Genomic DNA, 22,826 nt, shown 5'->3' with positions numbered 1-22,826 from the left:
AGTACCTGGGTATAACGTTAGACGGGGTAAGGGATGGGATTAATGCCATTTCTGTTATGGGCATCAGGGCTGCTTTCTTTGCTTCCCTATCTGCCGTGTTGTTTCCTTGGGAAATTTGAGGAGTTCCCTTTTGGTGCCCATGGCAGTGAATGACTGCTACCTGTTGTGGATTTTTGAACTGCTTCCATGAGATGTAAAATCTCAGCCCCATATTTTATAGGGGAGTTTCTTGCATTTAGAAGCCCTCTCTCTTTCCATATAGCTGCGTGGGCATGCAAAACAAGGAAGGCAACCTTGAGATCGAGTACAGTAAACCATTTGGCGTCCTCAGGGATTTGGGTTAATAGGTTATAAGGATGGCCATGAGGGGATGAATAGGGACCTCTGTGTCGTTTACTGCTCTAAGGTCTTGTACCATCCTATATTCCCCGTTTGGCTTAACAACTGGCAGAACAGGAGCACTGCACGGAGACTGGCAGGACACCAAAAGACCATGCCTTAAGGATTTATCTATGAGGGGTTGTAAACCCTTCTTTGCTTCCAGCTTTATGGTATATTGTCTTTTGTTAGGATAGGCAATTTCTGGCCTAAGGCTAATTCTTACAGGTTGGGCATTATGGCCCTTCCAGGGATTCCTTTGTCCCATGCTGAAGGGTCCACTGCCTGTAGAATATTGCTGGGAATAGGACCTTGCTCTTCTGGCTGGTCCGTCTTAGTCAGAGTTAAGATAAGGGGCGGCTCGGGGCCTCCTAACCGGAGTATGGCCCCAAGGGAGCTCAGAAGGTCTCTCCCCAGTAGTGGGGTTGGACACGCAGGTACAACTAAAAAGGCATGTGAAATTAACCGCTGCTCAAATTGGCAAGTGAGAGGCCCAGTAAAGTAATGGGTGTGAGGCTTTCTGTCGACACCAGTCACGGTACAGCTTTTAGAGGAAGGAGGTCCAGTGTGAGAAATTAAGACAGAGTAAGTGGCTCCTGTATCAGTTAAAAAATTGATTTTCTTACCTGCCACATCAAGGACTACCTGGAGCTCCTTGACGGAGATAGATATCTTGTTGGGGCGAGGTGCCAGAATCCCCGGGCTGCCTCAGTTGTCCAGCATGGCCATCTCAGGAGTGAGCCTTCCCCTTTGGGACTGAGGGCAGTCCCTCTTCTAATGACCTGTTTGTTTACACACTGGGCACGGCCCGGGGGGCTCTTTCTGGCAATCTCAGGCCCAGTGGCCAGTTGACTTGCATTTGTAGCACTCCCCCTTGTTGGTCTTACCTCCAGACCGATAGTTCGACTTTTCTTGGCTCCCTTGGGTTATCCTGAGGTCGCAAGCCATGGCTGACAGCAACAGCTATCAGTTTTGCATGAGCCCTGGCCTGTGTTTTCTTACGTTGGGTTCTCTCTTCTTCCCCAGCTTGATCTCAGTTATTAAGTACCCCAAAGGCCACATCTAGGAGTTGGGACATGGGGGCTTGTGAGCCAAATTGTAACTTCTGGAGTTTCTGTCTAATATTAGGTGTGGACTGGCTGACGAAGTGTTGTCCCAGAAGGGACTGACCTTTGGAAGTGGAGGAATCTATGGTGGTATACTTTTTTTTCTTTTAATTTCTTTATTTTATTTCTTTATTTTTTTGACTGTGTTGGGTCTCCACTGCTGCACGTGGGCTTTCTCTAGCTGTGGCGAGTGGGGGCTACTCTTCGTTGCGTGCATGGGCTTCTCATTGTTATGACCTCTCTTGTTGTGGAGCACTGGCTCTAGGTGCGTGGGCTTCAGTAGTTGTGGCACGTGGGCTCAGTAGTTGTGGCTCACAGGCTCTAGAGCACAGGCTCAGTAGTTGTAGAGCACAGGCTTAGTTGCTCTGTGGCATGTGGGATCCTCCCGGACCAGGGCTCGAACCTGTGTCCCCTTCATTGGCCATTGTGCCACCAGGGAAGTCCCCAAATTTCCAATTCTTAAGGATACACTCCAGAGGGGTCTCTTCTGGCTTGGAGGGGGATCCTTCCATGCTGAGTAACCTGCAACCGAGAACACGAGAGTACTCCTAGAATAGAATCTGGTGTCCTGGAAACATTTACCAGGAGGGTTTAACCTGAAGGGGTTCAGGGCGTCCCCCAAATTCCCTTCGAACCTGATGGGGTTTCAAGCGACCTCTACTCTCCCATCAATTTTTGACCAGACGTCTCTGGCCTTCCTTTGTACCTTGTGCAAGGCGTCTCCCTCAGCATGGCCAGAGAAGGGCTTTTGAATCAGTGCAGACCGGTTGCCAGGGCTTTCCTTAAGAGGGATCCCTTGTCTACAAAGTTTATGTCCTATGATAAGTCTTCCAATGGTGGGGTGTATTTCTCGCGACTGAGCATCTACAAAGTTTGTAATTCGGGATTCTGGGTAGCAGCCAGTCCGATAGGCTGTCTGTAGCAGCATGTAGGCTGTTAAGGCCTGGAGTGATGGGGCTGATAGATGCAAAGACAAACCCTTGAAAAAATTGGAGTTGGGCGCTGTGGAAGATGTCATGGGTTTCAAGGCTCGAGGGCTGGGAGGTATAGAAATTCTCATAGTAAATCTCTGGGCATTGAGTGAGGTGAGAGACTAGACAACAGAAGAATCCAAAATCCTTTGCCCTATCTGTCTGGCAACTAAGATAGAATTGGGAATTGTCTGACAATTTTGTCTGACACAGGCAGAACTGGGTTTGGCAGGGGCGGGGATGCAGTTTAGGAATAATATCCAGTAAATCCTTCCCTAAAAGGGGGCAGAGATACGAAGTGAGAAAGAGACCTTGTTGTGCGAGTAAGGTGGGAAGGAAAGGCGTAGTGGAGGGTTCCTTACGGGACAGAGAGAGGGAGAGCAAGAGAGAGACCCCTGGGGCTCCTGCACCATTGGAAATCATGTTTCCACCACATCCCAAAGGACAGTGTCACCTGTCACCCAAGTGTTATTTGAATCTGCATGGCCTGGGAAATTCCCCTGCCACCCCTTATGTTGTCGTGGGGAGCCACGAGGCTGGGAGCGGACAGAGCAAGAGTGAAAGTCCGGGGCCTCAAGCCACAGCTGGGTGAAGCCCGCGGTTTACCTTGACTTCCCGAATTCCTGGGTTTCGGCACCAAATATGATCACGGGTGGCCTTGGCCTGCAGTGGCTTGAAGCAGGATTTCAGTTCCCGGCCAGTGATTGAGGTCGGGTCCCGGCAGTGAGAGCACCGGATCCTAGCCACTAGAACGGTCGTCAGTGACAAAGCCCTGGCCGTACGGCTTTGCAGAAAAAGAATCCCCACAAAGACAGAAAGTAGTGAAACAGGTAAAGTATTTATTAAGAGAAAAAAAGAGTACAGTATGTGTGGATAGACACATGGGTGGGCTCAGAGAGAGAGTCGCACCCTCATGGTAGGTTGAATCACTTTTATGGGGCATTTCTTCCATGTTTCCTTTGACCAATCATTTTGATTTGCCTGGATCAGAGTCCATATTTGGTGTATCTCAGGATTTTCCCGTGTGTGCATGCACATCTCTTAGCCAAGATGGATTCTACTGAAGAGGCCTATGGGTAGTGAGCATTAGTTGCCATCACTTCCCTTTTGACCTCCAAGGAGCCCTTCTGTGCATGTATAGTTGGGGAGGTCTCCAGACTTCAAGAATGAGGAATTTAGGGACTTCCCTGGTGGTGCAGTGGTTTGGAGTCCGCCTGCCATTGCAGGGGACATGGGTTCGATCCCTGTTCTGGGAATATTCCACATGCTGTGGAGCAACTAAGCCCGTGTGCCACAACTACTGAGCCTGTGTGCCACAACTACTGGAGCCTGCGTGCCTAGAGCCTGTGCTCCACAACAAGAGAAGCCACTGCAACGAGAAGCCCACGCATCGCAATGAAGAGCAGCCCCTGCTTGCCGCAACTAGAGAAAGCCTGCGCGCAGCAACAAAGACCCCATGCAGCCAAAACTAACTAACTAAATTTATTTTAAAAGAAAAGAATGAGGAATATGTGGTCTCTTATAGTCTATCCCAGGAGGGCCTAGTCTCCTCTCTCAATTTTTCTGTTGTTTCTGTCTCAGAGTATCGGTCCACGAAGAACGAAATCAAACCGTTTGCCCTGGGGGCCCATGTGTCTCCTGCCTCAAATTGGGGTTAGAAGAAGCAGAGGAAGAATTGACTGAGCTGGATTTTGGTGGATCAATTGGAGGTAGATGAGTTGAGGGAATAGGAAAAGGGCATTCCAGAATAAAATGTTACAAAAAAAGTACTAAGAATAATGTACCTATAGTTCAGCTAGCCAACTGTTAACATTTCGTTTAGTTTTCTTCTTTTTTTTAAAGAAATCATGAAAGACCTGTCAAAAGTGCTCTTTATTCCTCCTTTCCATTTATCCTGGCTTCCACCCCTCCCCACTCTCGTGCCGTCATATTATCCCAGTGTGTATTCATATATTCATCTAGTTCATTTTCTATACACACATATTTTCCATAATCAGTATATATTGTAATTCTATGTATTTTTAAATTTACATAAATCATTTCACATGTACACATAACAGAGCCACAAGGCTAAAACTAATGAATGATTTCTAAAACTGTTTTTCCCATTCTCTCCCTCCTTTGCTGGGAACTAAAACTTAAATTCTTTGCTACTGTGCATTCTTTGTTACTGATTAACGTGGGTGGGCATTCTTGCTGTTTTTGCTTGTTCCTCTGATCTTAACTCCAGCCCCAAGACTTTGCTTTAAATACACGCTTTCTCCCCAGAAGGCAGGTCATAGTTTTCAAGGCGCTAGTCTGCTACCCTCCTCATTTGCTGGCAAATCAATACATTTCTCTTTCCTTTATCCTCAAAACCTTGTCCTCATTATTCTCATTTGGCGAGGGGACAAGGACGGAATTTTCGGTAACATTCTTTGGGACGTTGCTATTTCAACAACTCTTACGAGCTGTCAAATGTTGATACATATAGGACTCATTTATTAGTTTTATTTGTTGTAATATTTTATTGTAGGAACATACCACGTTTTATTCATGCATGTCTTATTGTACATTTCCTTTGTTTTCATTTTTCACAGGGAAGTGGGCTTGAACATGAAAATTTCTTCTGCACACCTGTATACATGAAATTGCTGGGTCATAAAATGCACATTTTAAATTTCACCAAAAGTGGCTATTCTAATTTCTTGCTTCCACCTGGCATCTCTAAGAGTTTTCATTTCCCAGATTTCCTTCTTCCCCTGAAATGGTCAGACTTTAACATTTACCATCCAAAGATAGTTTTCGTTTTTTTGTGGCCTCTCCCATTGCGGAGCACAGGCTCCGGACGCGTAGGCTCAGCAGCCATGGCTCACGGGCCCAGCCGCTCCGCGGCATGTGGGATCTTCCCGGACCGGGGCACGAACCCGTGTCCCCTGCATTGGCAGGCAGACTCTCAACCACTGCGCCACCAGGGAAGCCACCGGAGATAGTTTTCAAGTGGTCTTATCAGATAATTTCAGTCTAACTTTATTTATTTATATAAATTTATTTAGTTTTGGTTGCATTGGGTCTTCTTTGCTGTGCACAGGCTTTCTCTAGCTGTGGCGAGCGGGGACCACTCTTCATTGGGGTGCACGGGCTCTAGGCGCCCGCGGCCTTCAGTAGTTGTGGAACACAGGCTCAGTAGTTGTGGCTCGTGGGCTCTAGAGCACAGGCTCAGTAGTTGTGGCACATGGGCTTAGTTGCTCTGCGGCATGTGGTATCTTCCCGGAGCAGGGCTATGAACCCGTGTCCCCTGCGTTGGCAGGAGGATTCTTAACCACTGCGCCACCAGGTAAGTCCTCAGTCTAACTTTAGATACATGCAAAGACAGGGCCAGAGGAGGCTTGATGTGGCAGAGAAACCTTTGAAGGTTTCACTGTAGGGTTTCGGGGACCCTGTTACTACTCTTTAGTTTCCCTCAAAGCACTAGCAAATGATAAAGCAAACGAACAAACTGCGAGACCACCGGGAGGTGCCCAGGATGCCCTTGGATATGGAATCCACCTCGCGCTGATGGCGCCTCCCACCTCACACGGTTGGTATGTCCTGGCGGCAGTCTCCCCGCCGCAGTGCGGGTTGGTTCCGTCCCCGGACGCCCGCGCATGCGCCTGCCCCGAGAGCTCGTCTCCTCGCGGTATCCCAGCTTCGCGCGCGCTCGTCCGCCCCTAGTTCCTAAAGTGCTGCGGAGGGTTGCGACCCGCTGCACCTGAGAGAGGGGGGCTTAGCGAAGCGGTGGGGACCGGTCGGTGAGTACTTGACGCTTCGGTACACCTCCCGCCCGCTTGCTTCCCGCCTCCTTCTCACCCTCAGGGGGGCCGCGGCCCACTCCTCTCCCGGAGGGGCGCCTCTGACTTGGGGGTAGGGCCCTCTTGACGGTGAGGCGGGTCTCTCCGGACGCCGAGGTGGGCGCCTCCTGAAGGGACGGCCCTTTGGGACGGCGGGGTAGGCCCCTTGGAAAACCGGGGATGGCTCCTCAGGGTACTGGGCGCCTCTCGACGCCTGGTGGGCCCCTGGTGACGCCGGATGGGCTTCCGCCCTCGGGTGCCCGGACCGCGCCCCTCACACACAGGGTGCGGTCTTTATTCTCCCCGGGTTCCCCTGGCGAAGGGCTCTGGTTCCCGCCAGCCCCTCGAAGGCGTCTTTCTCACGCTGAGCACCCCGCGAGCGGCCTCCGTCCGCGCCGCCTCCTTCCGCGGGGTCCCACAGCCGGGACTTCTCGCGGAGTCAGGGCGACTGGGCCCCTCCGCCCCTTTCTCCTCACGCTCCCTCCCTACTCCAGGCTACTGTTTTGTTGGTGAGTGCTCTAGTTTTTTTGCCCAGATATAAAGATGTTTCTTGGGAATCCTTATCATCATTTACCACTTTCCTCTCCAACAGAACTAGTATGTTTCCGCGCTGTACGGTGATAGTGTTTCAGGCTTTTTACATATACACATTTGTTGAATCTTCACGACAATCTTGTGAGATAGGTACTCTTATCCTCCTCACTTTACATATTAGATAACTGAGGATCGAAGACACATGGCGTAAGTCGTTGAGCTGGTTTTGAATCCAGCCAGACTGACTCCAATGTTCTTGTTCTTGTATTTAGTCATTGAGAATGAGTAACACCCAGGAAAAAGTGAAAGTTTATGCTACTGTCTTTATTTTTTCCTGTTAGAGGCAGTGCCTTTTAGTTGAATCCAAAAGTGTGTCTCTGGAATCAGACACATCGCGCTTCAATTCCCAACTTTCCCATTTACGAACTTGAGAAATTACCAGCTGTTTGATTTTGAATGTTTCCTAATGTGTAAAATCGTGATAAAAATAACGTAAAATAATGATGCCTACCACATAGAGTTATTGGGAGGAGTAACCTCTATAATGCATGTGAGGTACCTAAAATAGTGTCCAAGGACTCAGTAAATAACTGTAATTATTTCTCAGTGTGTTTGGATTCTGTTTTTACACACTTGTCCTAAACTGAGGCTGAATATAAACTGGAAAATAGAGCATCAGGTGTGTGTGTGTGCGTTTACCTTTTTTTAAATTGGAGAAACAGTCAAGCTGATCAGTTGATGAAGAGCTTGGTACCGAGTTTCTTGAATGGTGACTTATTTAGGCGTAAAAGTCAATCATTCATAGAGGACTGTTAAGGTCGCTGTGCCACCAAGCTTTCAGAGCAATTTTGACAGATTTGGTAGGGAGAATGTCAAGATTTTAAATTATCTTGTCAGTGATTGTTCTTCAGATAGATCAAGATGGTGGAAGTGCTGAACAAAAAAGAAAAATAATATCTTCCAAATTGGAGATTTTCAAGGACACTACCAACCTGTGATGTAACAAGTCTCATTTTTGGGTCACCTTTCCTGCTTGTGCATTCTTTATAGACATTTTGTTCCTAACTGTCATGATTAAGAAGAGACTGTTGGCATCTAGACACTGTTCCTTCTTTGCAGACACAGTGGTAATTCATTCTGTAGCCTCTGTTCAAGTAATTGAAGATAAATCATTATTTTAGTGATTTTAATTTTTTTTTTCATTTTGAAGGGTAGCAACTTAAATAGTAGTTGAACTATATGTTAGGTTGTTCGTTTAAATTGGCTGAGCAGTGACCTTTTTACTCTTTGAATTTCTGTGGAAATAGTATGGCTAAATCTCATGAAGCACTGGAATTTTGAAATCTGTGGGGTGCCAATACTTAACACTTCTTACTGATCCCTTATCTGCTGTGATTGTTTGAAAACCCATTTTGAGCCTGAAGGTGGTTCTGTGCTAGGGAGAAGAGTTTTTACTTATTTAAATATCTTTAAGGAATTACATGTATTTGGTGGTGTAGCTACCACTGCTATCATGTTTGAACATACTGGTTTAAATAACTAAATGTACAAGAAACACTTAAAAAGATAAAAACTATTCCTTACAAGATGTTTTCTTAGGGAACTATGATTCCTCCAGTCTTCCCCCATACTTATCCCTACCTATTCATGATATTCTTTTAGATTCAAGGATCACCTTAAGTCTTATTTATTCTCCATATAGCTTCCTACAGCCTATCATAATTTTAGCCTTCTGTGCCTTTATATAGCATTTAGTAATTTAAATATATATAATTTAAATGTATATTTTATTGAATTATATTTAATAATTTAAATATATAAGTTACGCTATAATTTAAATATAAGCATAAAGTATAATTCATCTAATATTTATGTGTGCATACCTTACATTAGGCAGCAGTTGGAAGAAATCCAAAGATTAAGTCATGGAGTATTGGGAGTCAGGATTTGGAGTCGAGAGACAGATGTGCAAGTGCCTGCTTTGTGGCTTTGGGCAAGTTACTTTTCTGAACCTATGTTTCCTCATAATAATTATATATACTTCTTAGGTTTTTATGAGGATTAATTAAAATATTCATTCACTTACAAATACTTATTATTAAAAAAAGCCCTTCTTAAAAAAGTATTGTTGACATATAATGAAGTGAACCAACCTTAATTGTATAGTTCAGTACATACATCCATGTAACTGCCACCCAAATAAAGATATGGAACATTTCCAGCACCTCAGAAGGGTCACCTGTGCCCCTTCCCAGTCAGTACCCTCCAGAGATAACTAGTGTTCTGGCTTGGTCACAGTAGGTTAATTTTTTTAAACATCTTTATTGAGATATAATTCATATACCATACAATTTACCCACTTAAATGTACAATTCATTGGCTTTTAGTATTTTCACAGAGTTGTGTAACCATCACAACAACCAATTTTAGAACATTTCTTCACCCCAAAGAGAAACTCCATACCCCTAAGCCATCAGTACCATTCCCCCTGAGCCCTAAGCAATCACTGATCTACTCTCTGTCTATATAGATTTACTAATATGGATATTTTATGTAAATGGAGTCTTACAGTATGTGGTCCTTCTGGCTTCCTTTTACTTAGCATGATGTTTTCAAGCTTTATGTATGTTGTTACATGTATCAGGCTTCATTCCTTTTTATTGCTGGATAATTTTCTGTTGTATGGATGTGACATTATTCCTTCACCTGTTGATGGACATTTGTGTTGTTTCCATTGTGGGGCTCTCATGAGTAATGCTGCTTTGTGAACATTTATGTACAAGATTTTGTGTGGACATAAATTTTAATTTCTTTTGGCTATTTACCTAGGAGTGGAATTGCTGAGTTTTATGGTAACTCTAATTTTAACATTTTGAGGAACTGCTAGACTGTTTTCGAAAGAGGCTTCACTATTTTACATATCCACCAGTAGCGTATGAGGGTTCAATTTCTCCAAATCCTTGCCTACACTTGTTATTGTATGTCTTTTTTAATTTTATTTTAAATTTTTTAATAAGTTTTAAAAAATGTTTTATTTATTTATTTTATTTTTATTTATTTTTGGCTGCGTTGGGTCTTTGTTGCTGCGTGCGGGCTTTCTCTAGTCGCAACTGCAAGCGGGGGCTACTCTTTGTTGCGGTGCATGGGCTTCTCATTGCGGTGGCTTCTCTTGTTGCGGAGCACAGGGTCTAGTTGCGCGGGCTTCAGTAGTTGTGGCTCTAGGGCTCTAGAGCACAGGCTCAGTAGTTGTGGCACACGGGCTTAGTTGCTCCGCGGCATGTGGCATCTTCCTGGACCAGGGCTCGAAACCATGTACCCTGCATTGGCAGGCGGATTCTTAACCACTGCACCACCAGGGAAGACTTATTGTATGTCTTTTTGATCATACACCCATTCTGGTGGGTGTAAAGTGGTATCACATCGTGGTTTTGATTTGCATTTCCCTGATGGCTATTCGTATTGAACATCTTTTACGCATTTGCTTGCCATCTGTAAATAATCTTTGGAGAAATGTGTACTTCGATTCTTTGGCTAATTTTTTTTTTTTTTTTTTTTTGTGGTACGCGGGCCTCTCACTGTTGTGGCCTCTCCCGTTGTGGAGCACAGGCTCCGGACGCGCAGGCTCAGCGGCCATGGCTTATGGGCCCAGCCGCTCTGTGGCATGTGGGATCCTCCCGGACTGGGGCACGAACCTGTGTCCCCTGCATCGGCAGGCGGACTCTCAACCACTGCGCCACCAGGGAAGCCCTGTTTTTTTTTTTTTTTTATTGTGGAAATCGTCCACGTTTTATTCAGTATTAGGGAAAAAGCAACAGTAAAGAGATTACATTCAGTGTGATTTTCAGCATCCTAGAAACACCATTATTTATGTAGAGCAGAGATAAAGTTATAAGCAGATAATGTGGCAATGGATTTCACCTTGTTCTGGCACAACCTAATTTTGGCTGCCTTACCAGGTGAATCCAGTAAACAGAGACCCTCTTTTCAAACCAGTTTTAGGGGACATGCTACTATTCTTACTACTGTTAGCCTCTTCTCATCAGGTCATCCTTTATTCCTGTAGCCCTATCTACTCACTAGTTAGCATTTCAGTTTTCTGCTCTCTGAAGGTTCCAAAAGAGTCTGTCTATTGATTTCATCACGCAGAACCGAGGTATATGGATGAGTCAGTGTGTATGTGTGTATGTGTGCGTGTTCATGAAAGAGACAGAGATAGAGCAAAGACATAGCAGAGGGAGAGAGAAAGAGAGAGAAGGAAAGTTATAAAAATAATCTCTTTTACTTTTCCCCTTTTCCGGTTTTGTTTTTCAAGTATGGGACTATTTTTTTTTTTAGTTTAATTAATTAATTTTTTTGGCTGCATTGGGTCTTCATTGCTGCATGCGGGCTTTCTCTAGTTGTGGCGAGCGGGGCTGCTCTTCATTGTGGTGTGCGGGCTTCTCATTGCGGTGGCTTCTCTTGTTGCAGAGCATGGGCTCTAGGCGCGCGGGCTTCAGTAGTTGCAGCACATGGGCTCAGTGGTTGTGGCACGTGGGCCTTAGAGCACATGGGCTTAAGTAGTTGCCATGCATGGGCTCAGTAGTTATAGCTTGCGGGCTCTAGAGCGCAGGCTCAGTAGTTACGGCACACGGGCTTAGTTGCTGTGTGGCATGTGGGATCTTCCTGGACCAGGGATCGAACCCATGTTCTCTGAATTGGCAGGCGGTTTCTTAACCATTGCGTCACCAAAGGAGTCCCTGGGACTATGGTTTTGGATCAGCATAGTCTCTCTGATTTTTTTCAACCAAAATATTTTCTAATAAAACTCCTCCAAATTTTGCTTATTTGGCATGGGATCACTTCTCTAGTCTTTAGTGATGATTTGAAAATTCCTGTTTTTTTTTAAATTAATTTTTATTGAAGTATAGTTACAGTGTTGTGTTAGTTTTTGCTGTACAGCAAAGTGAATCAGCTATATGTATACATATAGCCCCTCTTTTTTGGATTTCCTTCCCATTTAGGTCACCACAGAAAATTGAGTAGAGTTTCCTGTGTTGTACAGTAGGTTCTCATTAGTGATCTGTTTTATACATAGTAGTGTATGTGTGTCAGTCCCAGTCTCCCAATTCATCCCACCCCCTCCTTCCCTCCCGCCCCCCTGGTATCCATACATCCATTCTCTACATCTGTGTCTATTTCAGCTTTGCAGATAAGTTCATCTGTATCATTTTTCTGGATTCCACATATAAGCAATATTATACGATATTTTTCTCTTTCTGATTTACTTCACTCTGTATGACAGTTTCTGGGTCCATCCACATCTCTGCAGATTGCACAGTTTCATTCCTTTTTATGGTTAATATTCCACTTTATATATGTACCACATCATCTTTATCCATTTTTCTGTCGATGGACATTTAGGTTTGCTCCATGTCCTGGCTATTGTAAATAGCGCTGCAGTGAACATTGGGGTGCATGTATCTTTTTGAATTATGGTTTTCTCCGGGTATATGCCCAGGAGTGGGATTGCTGGGTCATATGGCAGTTCTGTTTTTAGTTTTTTAAGGAACCCCCATGCTGTTCTCCATAGTGTCTGTATCAATTTACATTCCCACCAACAGTGCAAGAGGGTTTCCTTTTCTTCACACCCTCTCCAGTATTTATTGTTTGTAGATTTTTTTTGATGATGGCCCTTCTGACTGGTGTGAGGTGATACTTCATTGTAGTTTTGATTTGCATTTCTCTAATAATTAGTGATCTTGGGCATCTTTTCATGTGTTTATTGGCCACCTGTATGTCTTCTTTGGAGAAATGTCTATTTAGGTCTTCCGCCCATGTTTTGATTGGGTTGTTTGTATTTTTGATATTGAGTTGCATGTGCTCTTTGTATATTTTGGAGATTAATCCCTTGTCAATTGCTTCGTTGGCAAATATTTTCTCTCATTCTGAGGGTTGGCTTTTCATTTTGTTATAGTTTCCTTTTATGTGCAAAAGCTTTTAAGTTTAATTAGGTCCCATTGTTTATTTTTGTTTTCATTAGTCTAGGAGGTGGGTCTTTTAAAAAAGATCTTGCTGTGATTTATGTCAGAGAGTGTTCTGCCTATGTTTTCCTCTAAGAGCTTTATAGTGTCCAGCCTTACATTTAGGTCTTTAATCCATTTTGAGTTTTATTCTTGTGTATGGTGTTAGGGAGTGTTCTAATTTCATTCTTTTACATGTAGCTGTCCAGTTTTCCCAGCACCACTCTGGCTAATTTTTTTTTTTTTTTTTTTTTTTTTTGGCGGTACAAGGGCCTCTCACTGTTGTGGCCTCTCCCGTTGTGGAGCACAGGCTCCGGACGCACAGACTCAGCGGCCATGGCTCACGGGCCCAGCCGCTCCGCGGCATGTGGGATCTTCCGGGACCGGGGCACGAACCCGTGTCCCCTGCATCGGCAGGCGGACTCTCAACCACTGCGCCACCAGGGAAGCCCACCACCACCATAATCAAGATACAGAACACTTATCTCAGGAGGTACCCTTGTGCCTGTTATCAGTCATTTCTCTCTCTCCCCCAGTCTGCCCTAAGGCAATTACTTGTTTGTTTTCTTTCCACTATTGATTATATTAGTCTTTTCTAGAATTTCATATACAGGCATATCTCAGATCTTGTGATTCCTCACGCTGGTCGAAATGACTATCAAAAAGTCTACAAATAACGAATGCTGGAGAGAGTGTGGAGAAAAGGGAACCCTTTTATACTGTTGGTGGGAATGTAAATTGATGCAGCCACTATGGAAAACAGTTATGGAGTTCCTTAAAAAAGTAAAAGTAGAGATACCATATGATCCAGTAATCCTACTCCTAGGCATATATCCAGAAAAGATGAAAAAAACTCTAATTTGATCTGCTGTATAAAACGAAAAACAAAACCTCTAATTTGAGAAGATACAGACACCCCAATGTTCATAACAGCACTATTTACAATAGCCAAGACATGGAAACAACCTAGATGCCCATCAATAGATGATTGGTTTAAGGAGATGTGGTGTGGGTGTGTGTGTGTGTGTGTGTGTGTGTGTGTGTGTGTGTGTAAAATGGAATATTACTCAGCCATGAAAATGAATGAAATAATGCCATTTGCAACAACATGGATGGCCCTAGAGATTATCATACTAAGTGAAGTCAGACAGAAAGACAAGTATATAATAATACTTATATGTGGAATCTAAAAAATAATACAAATGAATCTGTATATAAAACAGAAACAGACTCACAGACATAGAAAACAAACTTACGGTTACCAATGGGGAAAGGGAAGGGTGGGGAGGGATAAATTAGGAGTAGGGGATTAACAGATACAAACTACTATACATAAAATGGATAAGCAGCAAGGATTTACTGTATAACACAGGGAACAACAGTATTTGGTATCTTATAATAACCTGTAAGGGAAAATAATCTGAAAAAAAAAACCCGAATCACCTTGCTGTACACCTGGAACCAACACAGTATTGTAAATCATCTATACTACAGTAAAAAATTTACCTATTAGCTTAATATTTTCTTCTTTTCTGTGTGATTTCTTCAAGACTTAAGTCATTAAAAAATATGCATTAAGAATAGAAATTTGTGTTTAGCTTCCATTCTTATGATAGGGAATGATTTTGTGAATGACTCTGGATTGGAAGTGTTTGGGTGTACATTTTATTACTATCCTCCCTTAATACTAGGATTGTACAGACTTTTTTTTTTTTTTTGCGGTACGTGGGCCTCTCACTGCTGGAGCCCCTCCCATTGCGGAGCACAGGCTCCGGACGCGCAGGCTCAGCAGCTATGGCTTATGGGCCCAGCCGCTCCATGGCACGTGGGATCCTCCCGGACCGGGGCACGAATCCCCGCGTCCCCTGCATCGGCAGGCGGACTCCCAACCACTGCGCCACCAGGGAAGCCCTGTACAGACTTTTTTTGATAATAAGATGTAACATTTCCCTTAGGAGTAGTTGGATGATTAAACAATTTGAGCAGTTTGTAACACAGTTAAGGTTGTTCTTTTTATTTTATTTTTTTAAAATTGCTTTGCCTTAAAAAAAAAAATTTGATTGCGTTAGGTTTTAGTTGTGGCAGGCAGGCTCCTTAGTTGTGGCATGCAAACTCTTAGTTGCAGCGTGCATGTGGGACCTAGTTCCCTGACCAGGGATCAAACCTGGATCCCCTGCATTGGGAGCGTGGAGTCATATCCACTATGCCACCAGGGAAGTCCCTAAGGTTGTTCTTTTTTTTTTTTTTAAAATAAATTTATTTATTTATTTATTTATTTATTGGCCATGTTGGGTCTTCGTTGCTGCGCACTGGCTTTCTCTAGTTGTGGTGCGTGGGCTTCTCATTGTGGTGGCTTCTCTTGTTGTGGAGCATGGGCTCTAGGCCCGTGGGCTTCAGTAGTTGTGGCACTCAGGCTCAGTAGTTGTGGCACACGGGCTTAGTTGCTCTGTGGCATGTGGGTCTTCCTGGACCAGGGCTCGAACCCGTGTCCCCTGCATTGGCAGGTGGATTCTTAACCACTGCGCCACCAGGGAAGTCCTAAGGTTGTTCTTTTTAAATCAGTGACTATTTAAGTCATTAAGTCTCTGCCTTGGTTATAATGTAAAATCACCTGGGGAGGTTTTTTTTTTAATTTAGGTAGAATTCATAGAACATAAAATCCAACATTTTAGTCATTTTAAAGTGTATAATTTAATAGCTTTTTGTACCTTCAAAATGTTGTGCAGCTATCACCACTTTCTAATTTTAAACATTTTCATCACCCCAGAAAGAAACCCTATAGTCATTAAGTAGTCAGTCTATATTTCTCTCTCCTCCAACTTCTAGCAGTCTTAATCTGCTTTCTGTCTCTGTAGATTTGTCTATTCAGGATGTTTCATATAGACAGAATCATACAATATGTGGGCTTTTGTGTCTGGCTGCTTTCATTTAACATAATGTTTTCAAGGTTTATCCATGTTGTAGCATGTATTAGTACTTTATTCCTTTTTAAGGCTGACCAATATTCCATTTTATGGATGTCCCACATTTTGTGTATCCATTCATCATTTGGGTTATTTACATTTTTTGGCTATTATAATTAAGGCTGTTATGAACATTTAAGTACAAGTTTTTTTTTTGAATACTTTTTAATTTTATTGGGTGTTTACCTGGGAGTAGAATTGCTAAGTGTATTTTAACTTTTTGAGGAATTGCCAAGCTATTTTCCACAGCAGCTGCAGAATTTTATATTCTCACTAGCAGTGGATGAAAGTTTTAATTTCTCTGCATCCTTGGGACTTCCTTGGTGGTGCAGTGGTTAAGAATCTGCCTGCCAACTCAGGGGACACGAGTTCGAGCCCTGGTCCAGGAAGATCCCACATGCCGTGGAGCAACTAAGCCCATGTGCCACAACTACTGAGCCTGTGCTCTAGAGCCTGTGAGCCACAGCTACTGAGCCCGTGTGCCACAACTACTGAAGCCCACATGCCTAGAGCCGGTGCTCTGCAACAAGAGAAGCCACCACAATGAGAAGCCCGTGCAACGCAATGAAGAGTAGTCCCTGCTTGCTGCAACTAGAGAAAGACCTTACACAGCAACAAAGACCCAACACAGCCAATAAATAAATAAATTTATAAAAAATTTCTCCACATCCTTGACAACATTTGCTGTTTTCTTAAAATAAAAATCCCCCACAACTTTGAGATATGATTCACTTACCATATAATCCACCCACTTAAACTATACAACTGAAATTAAAAAACTGAACTGCCATATAATCCAGCAATTTCACTTCTGAGTATTTACCCGAAGAAAACAAAACACTAATTTGAAAAGATATATGCACACCATTGTTAATTGCAGCATTATTTACAGTAACCAAGATATGGAAGCAACCTAAATGTCTATTGATATGTTAGTGGATAAAGAAGAAGTCATACACACACACACACACACACACACACACACACACACACACACACAGTGAAATATTACTGAGCCATAAGAAAATGAAATTTTGCCATTTGGAACAGCATAGATCTAGAGGGTATTATGCTAAGTGAAATAAGTCTGACAGAAAAAGACAAGTACAGATGTGTGATCTCACTTATATGTGGAATCTAAAAAACAAAACAAAACAGACTCATAGATACAGAGAATAAACTGGCGGTTGCCAAAGGGGAGGGGGATTGGAGATGGGGCAAAATTGATGAAAGGGATTGAGGTATAAATCTCTAGTTAAAAGATAAATAAGCCATGAGGATGTAATAGCATAAGAAATATGGTCAGTAATATTTTAATAGTTTTGTATGGGTGCAGATGAGTTACTAGACTTATTATGGTGATCATTTCATAATGTATGCAAATGTCAGATCACTATCTAATATACCTGAAAATAACATAATATTGTACATCAATTATATTTTCAATTAAAAAACATGCAGTTGAAAAGTATAGAATTTTAAAACATTTTATTACCTCAAAAAAGAAATCTCTCTGCCCCTTAGTGGTTACTCTTCAACTCTTCCAATCCCCCTGTCCTTGACAACCACTAATCTACTTTCTATGTTTATAGATTTGCTCTTCTGGATGTTTCATATAAAATGTGATATTTTGTGACTGCCTTCTTTGACTAAACATGTTTTCAAGGTTTATTCATGTTGTAGCCTGTATTAATACTTCATTCCTTCTTTTTTCCCCCACAGTGACTGAACCATTTTACATTCCCATCAACAATATACTAGGATTCCAATTTCTCCATATCCTCGTCAGCACTTGTTGTTTTCTATTATTTTTTTATAGCAATCATTAGTGGGCTTTGCATTTGCCTGATGACTAATTGTGTTGAACACCTTTTCATTTGCTTACTGGTCATTTATATATCTTCTTTGGAGAAATGTGTGTTCATATTCTTTGCCCATTTTATAGTTGGTTTATTTGCCCTTTTACTGTTGAGTTGCAAGAGTTCTTTATATATTCTGTATACAGTTCCTTTATTATATAGATGCTTTGCAAATATTTTTCCCATTCTTTATTATTTTTTTAAACTTTTCTTAATATTATGGTTTGGAGCACAAAGGTTTTTAATAAGATGAAGCCCAGTTTATCTGTTCTTTCTTTTGTTGCTTATGCTTTTTTAAAAAAATACATATGTTTATTTTATTTATTTATTTTTGGCTGCGTTGGGTCTTTGTTGCTGCGCACAGGCTTTCTCTAGTTGCGGCAAGTGGGGGCTGCTCTTCATTGCGGTGTGTGTGCTTCACTGCGATGGCTTCTCTTTTGCAGAGCATGGGCTCTAGGCATGCAGGCTTCAGTAGTTGTTGCACGTGCACTCAGTAGTTGGGGATCACGGGCTCTAGAGTGCAGGCTCAGTAGTTGTGGTGCATGGGCTTAGTTGCTGTGTGGCATGTGGGATCTTCCTGGACCAGGGCTTGAACCCATGTCCCATGCATTGGCAGGTGGATTCTTAACCACTGCGCCACCAGGGAAGTCCCATTGTTGTTTATGCTTTTTATGTCATATTTAACAAACTGTTGCCTGTCCAAGATGACAAAGCTTTATACATATGTTTTGCTTAAGAATTTTATAGGTTTTGCTCTTTCATTCTGGTCTTTGATCCATTTATTTCGTGCAGTTCTTTATTATGTGAGGTAGAGGTCCAGTTTCATTCTTTTGCATTTGGATATCTGGTTGTCCCAGTACCATTTGTTGAAGAGACTTATACTTTGCCCATTGAACTATCTTGGTACCTTTGTCGAAAGCAATTGATAGCAAACGTGTGGGTGTTTTCCTGACTGTCACATAGTGAATAGTTCTTCTATCCCATTTATCTTTATTTCTGTCCTTGTGCCAGTGCCACACGGTCTTGATGATGTAGCTTTGTAGTAAGTTTTGAAATTGAGATGTGTGAGTCCTTCAGCTTTGTTCCTTTTTTTCAAGATTATTTTGGCTATTCTGGGACCTCTGTTTTTCCATATGAATTTTAGGATCAACTTGTCTATGTCTACAAAAAAGCCAGTAGGAATTGTATTAGGGATTATGTTGTATCTGTAGAGCAATTTGGGGAATATTGTTGTCTTAACAATGTCAAGTCTTCCAGTTCATGAACATGGGATGTCTTTGCATTTACTTAGATCTTTTATATCTTTCAACAATATTTTAAAGTTTTCAGTTGCAGGTGTTGCACTTTTGTTAAATTTTGTTAAGAATTTTATTATTATTTAAGAATTTTATTATTTTTGATGCTATTAAGAATGGAATTTAAAATTTTCATTTTTGGATTATTTATTGCTAGTAGATAACAGTATAATTGATTTTTGTATATTTACCTTGTATCCAGCAATCTTGCTGAACTTTTTCATTAATTATAACAGTTTTTTAGTGGATTTCTTAGTTCTTATTTTCTGAATACAAGATCATGCCATCTACAAAAGGCAGTAGTTTTACTTCTTCCTTTCCTATTTGGATGTCTTTTATTTCTTCTTCTTGCTTAATTGACCTGTCTAGAGCCTCCAGTATAATGTTCAATAGAAATGATGAAAGCAGACATTCTTGTCTTGTTCCTGTCCTAAGAGGAAAGCATTTAGTCTTTCACCTTTAAGTATGATATTAGCAGTGGGTATTTTGAAGATGTCCTTTATTGGGTTGAGGCATTGGTATTAAAAAAAAACTTTTAAATAAATAATAATATATAGTCAAGAGGACCAATTATTTAAGTTAATGTTTAAGGAACTAGGATAAATTATTGTATTTTTCCTATTGAAATATCGCTGAAGAGATGAGGTTTATATATTTATATATGTATTTTTTCCTTTATAGAAAAAATACAAATCTTAATGAGTAGTAGAAGAGTTCAGAAATCCAGTTTTACTTCTGTTAGATGCCTATCTTTTTTTTTTACATGACCAAATTACAAATAGCATCTAAAAAACTTATACTTTAAATTATTTTTCCTTGTATTTCAGACAAAAGGATGCCACGGAGAAAGAAAAAAGTTAAAGAAGTCTCTGAAGCTCAGAACCTGGAGAGGAAAGATATAGAAACTACCAGTCCTGTCAATGTGAAGAAGAAGCGTAGACTTGAGGATGCATTCATTGTGATATCTGATAGTGATGGAGAGGTCAGTATTATGAAGAGTAGAGCACTAGGTCTCAGACTAGGCCTCCTTATCTGTGACTGGTTTGTTTTGTGAGACTATACCTTAATGACACCATGAAGTTTTTTGATTTTTTTTTTTTTTAATTAAAAAAATTTTTTTAAGGTTTTTTTTTTGTTGTGGACCGTTTTTAAGTCTTTATTGAATTTGTTACAATATTTCTTCTGTTTTATGTTTTGGTGTCTTGGCCGGGAGGCATGTGGGATCTTAGCTCCCCGACCAGGGATCAAACCCGCACCCCCTGCATTGGAAGGCGAAGTTTTAACCACTGGACCGTCAGGGAAGTCCTGACCATGCAGTTTTTACTTAGCTTCATTTTGATTTGTAAATGGAATTAAGAATTACTTAAGGGCTTCCCTGGTGGCACAGTGGTTGAGAGTCTGCCTGCCGATGCAGGGGACACGGGTTTGTGCCCCGGTCTGGGAAGATCCCACATGCCATGGAGCGGCTGGGCCCATGAGCCATGGCCGCTGGGCCTGCGTGTCCGGAGCCTGTGCTCCACAAAGGGAGAGGCCACAACAGTGAGAGGCCCGCGTACCGAAAAAAAAAAAATTACTTAAAAGAAAGAAATCATACTGTTTGGCTGAGGATGGATCATAGTTCCTCAGTTTTATATTAACTGAAGGTGGTATTTTAAAACTATTTGAATAAGTTAGATGTGAATCTTAATTTTCATATGTTTGGAAAGTGAGAGAAAGACAATGGAAATGCCTTTTAAGTCTCTAGATATACTCTGTCCAATGTGGTAGCAACTAGCCACCTGTAGCTATTTAAATTTAAATTAATTAAAATTAAATACAAGGAAAAATCAGTTCCTTTCTTGCACTAGTCACCTCTAGTACCTGCTGTGTTAGCGCAGGTATAGAACATTTCCTTCATTGTAGAAAGCTTTGTTGGACAGTGCTGTAATAGATCTTAACATCTTTCCTTTGTTCCCTATTTCCATTTGTTAATTGGAGATTTGTACCTGTCTATAGGTCACATCCAGTAAGCCAGTGAAGTAAGTCATAGTTTTTTCCTCTAAGTTTACCTCTCGCTCTTCTTTATCTTCTATCTCATTTGATGGTAGAACCACTCATTTACCTCAAGTTATAAAGCTCAGAATTATCTCTAACTCTTTCATCTATCTCATGTTTTATACCTAATCATTCACCACAAATGATTCACCATATCCTTTAGCTTTTTTAATATGATTTTTCTTTTTTTTTTTAATTTATTTTTATTTTTGGCTGCGTCGGGTCTTTGTTGCGGCATGTGGGATCTTCGTTGTGGTGCGAGGGTTTTCTCTCTCTGATTGTGGTGCATGGGCTCCAGAGCGTGTTGGTCTTTGTAGTTGCGGCTTTTGGGCTCCAGAGCACGTGGGCTTTGTAGTTTGAGGCACACAGTTCTCTAGTTGAGGTGTGCGGGCTCAGTAGTTGCCCCGTGGCATGTGGGATCTTAGTTCCCCGACCAGGGATTGAACCCGCATCCCCTGCATTGGGAGGCGGATTCTTTACCACTGGACCACCAGGGGAGTCCCACATCCTTTAGCGTTTAACCTCTTAAATGACACTCACATCTGTCCTTCCTGTTCCATTTTTCATTTATTTTCTTGATCACTTGTTATTTGAGTTCTTATAGCAGACGCTTAACTTGCTTCTCTGCCTTCAGTTTTTTCTCTCTAAATTTCACTTAGCTTACTCCAGCTTTTTTCTAAGAATTTAAATTTTAGATCTTTGTACTTGCTTGCTTAGAAATCCTTGACTCCATAATCCCTACAAAATCAGTTTAGAATTTTAATATGGTATACTCTGTCAGAGCCTTTACAGTCTGAATAGTCTCATTTATATTCTTATCAGTAGTGTGTTAATTTCCTTGTTCCCTGCAAAGACTTAATGACATTTTTCATTTTTCCCAACTTGATAATCAGAAGTATGTTTTTAATAATAAGCAAGATGGAACAGTTTTTCATATTTCTGTTGGATATTTGTTTTTCTGGGGGGGAACTTTCTTGTAGTCTGATTTTTAATTAGGATTTTGTCTAAATAGTTCTTTTTTAAAGTATATAAGTATAAAGAAGAGAACAATCCATTGATGCTACTATTTGGATAACTAAACTTAATATTGACAAGAGTAAAATAGTTATACATGTACATTTATATTAAAAAGTTAGGGCTTCCCTGGTGGCGCAGTGGTTGGGAGTCCGCCTGCTGATGCAGGGGACACAGGTTCATGCCCCGGCCCGGGAAGATCCCACATGCCGCGGAGCGGCTGGGCCCGTGAGCCATGGCCGCTGAGCCTGCGCGTCCAGAGCCTGTGCTCCGCGACGGGAGAGGCCACAACAGTGAGAGGCCCGTGTACCGCAAAAAAAAAAAAAAAAAAGTTATATACATACCTGTTAAAAAATCAAAACAGAATAAAAACAGTTCAAAAGTGTTTGAAAATAAAACAGTGTAGAAAGGTGTACAATGAGGATGTACATCTGAGTCAGTGTACATTTAATGAAAGGTAACAGTTTCTTCTGTATTCTTCCAGAAAAAAAAATCTTTATCCATAATACCATCAATAAAAACTTTTACAGGAAACGAATCATGTGACACATAATGTTTTGCTTTTTCACTTAATATTACTTGTAGATCTTTCTATAACAGCACATACAGATTTATCTCATTAAATTTTTAAAAATTGTCAAATATATTGTATGTACAGGAGAGTGCATAATATGTAAATGCATAGTTTAAAAAAAAGAATCTGAACACATGTATTCACCATATTTGAAGCCCTCTTGACTTAGTGTGGACCCTCCCCAAATGCGTCTCTTTCCACACAACCAGAGGTAACTACTATATTTATCTTTTCCATTCTTTTCTTTACATTGCTACCACATTTACATGTGTCTCTAAACAGTGTACATT

At 41.6% G+C, this 22,826-nt stretch overlaps 1 protein-coding gene across 1 annotated transcript in view; it reads left to right on the top strand.

Annotated features, from left to right (window-relative positions):
• The window catches only part of UIMC1 (ubiquitin interaction motif containing 1), a 187,494-nt gene that overhangs the window by 37,435 nt on the left and 127,233 nt on the right, over positions 1-22,826 (top strand). The window contains 1 exon segment of the mRNA XM_079917168.1: positions 19,742-19,896. Coding sequence (XP_079773294.1) covers positions 19,750-19,896 — 147 coding nt within the window. The 5' untranslated portion in view covers positions 19,742-19,749.

Source organism: Stenella coeruleoalba (genome assembly GCF_951394435.1).
Source record: "Stenella coeruleoalba genome assembly, chromosome: 3".
In the NCBI taxonomy this organism is placed as follows: domain Eukaryota; kingdom Metazoa; phylum Chordata; class Mammalia; order Artiodactyla; family Delphinidae; genus Stenella; species Stenella coeruleoalba.
Note: the sequence above shows the minus strand (reverse complement) of the source record. Positions and strands in the feature narration are given on the sequence as shown.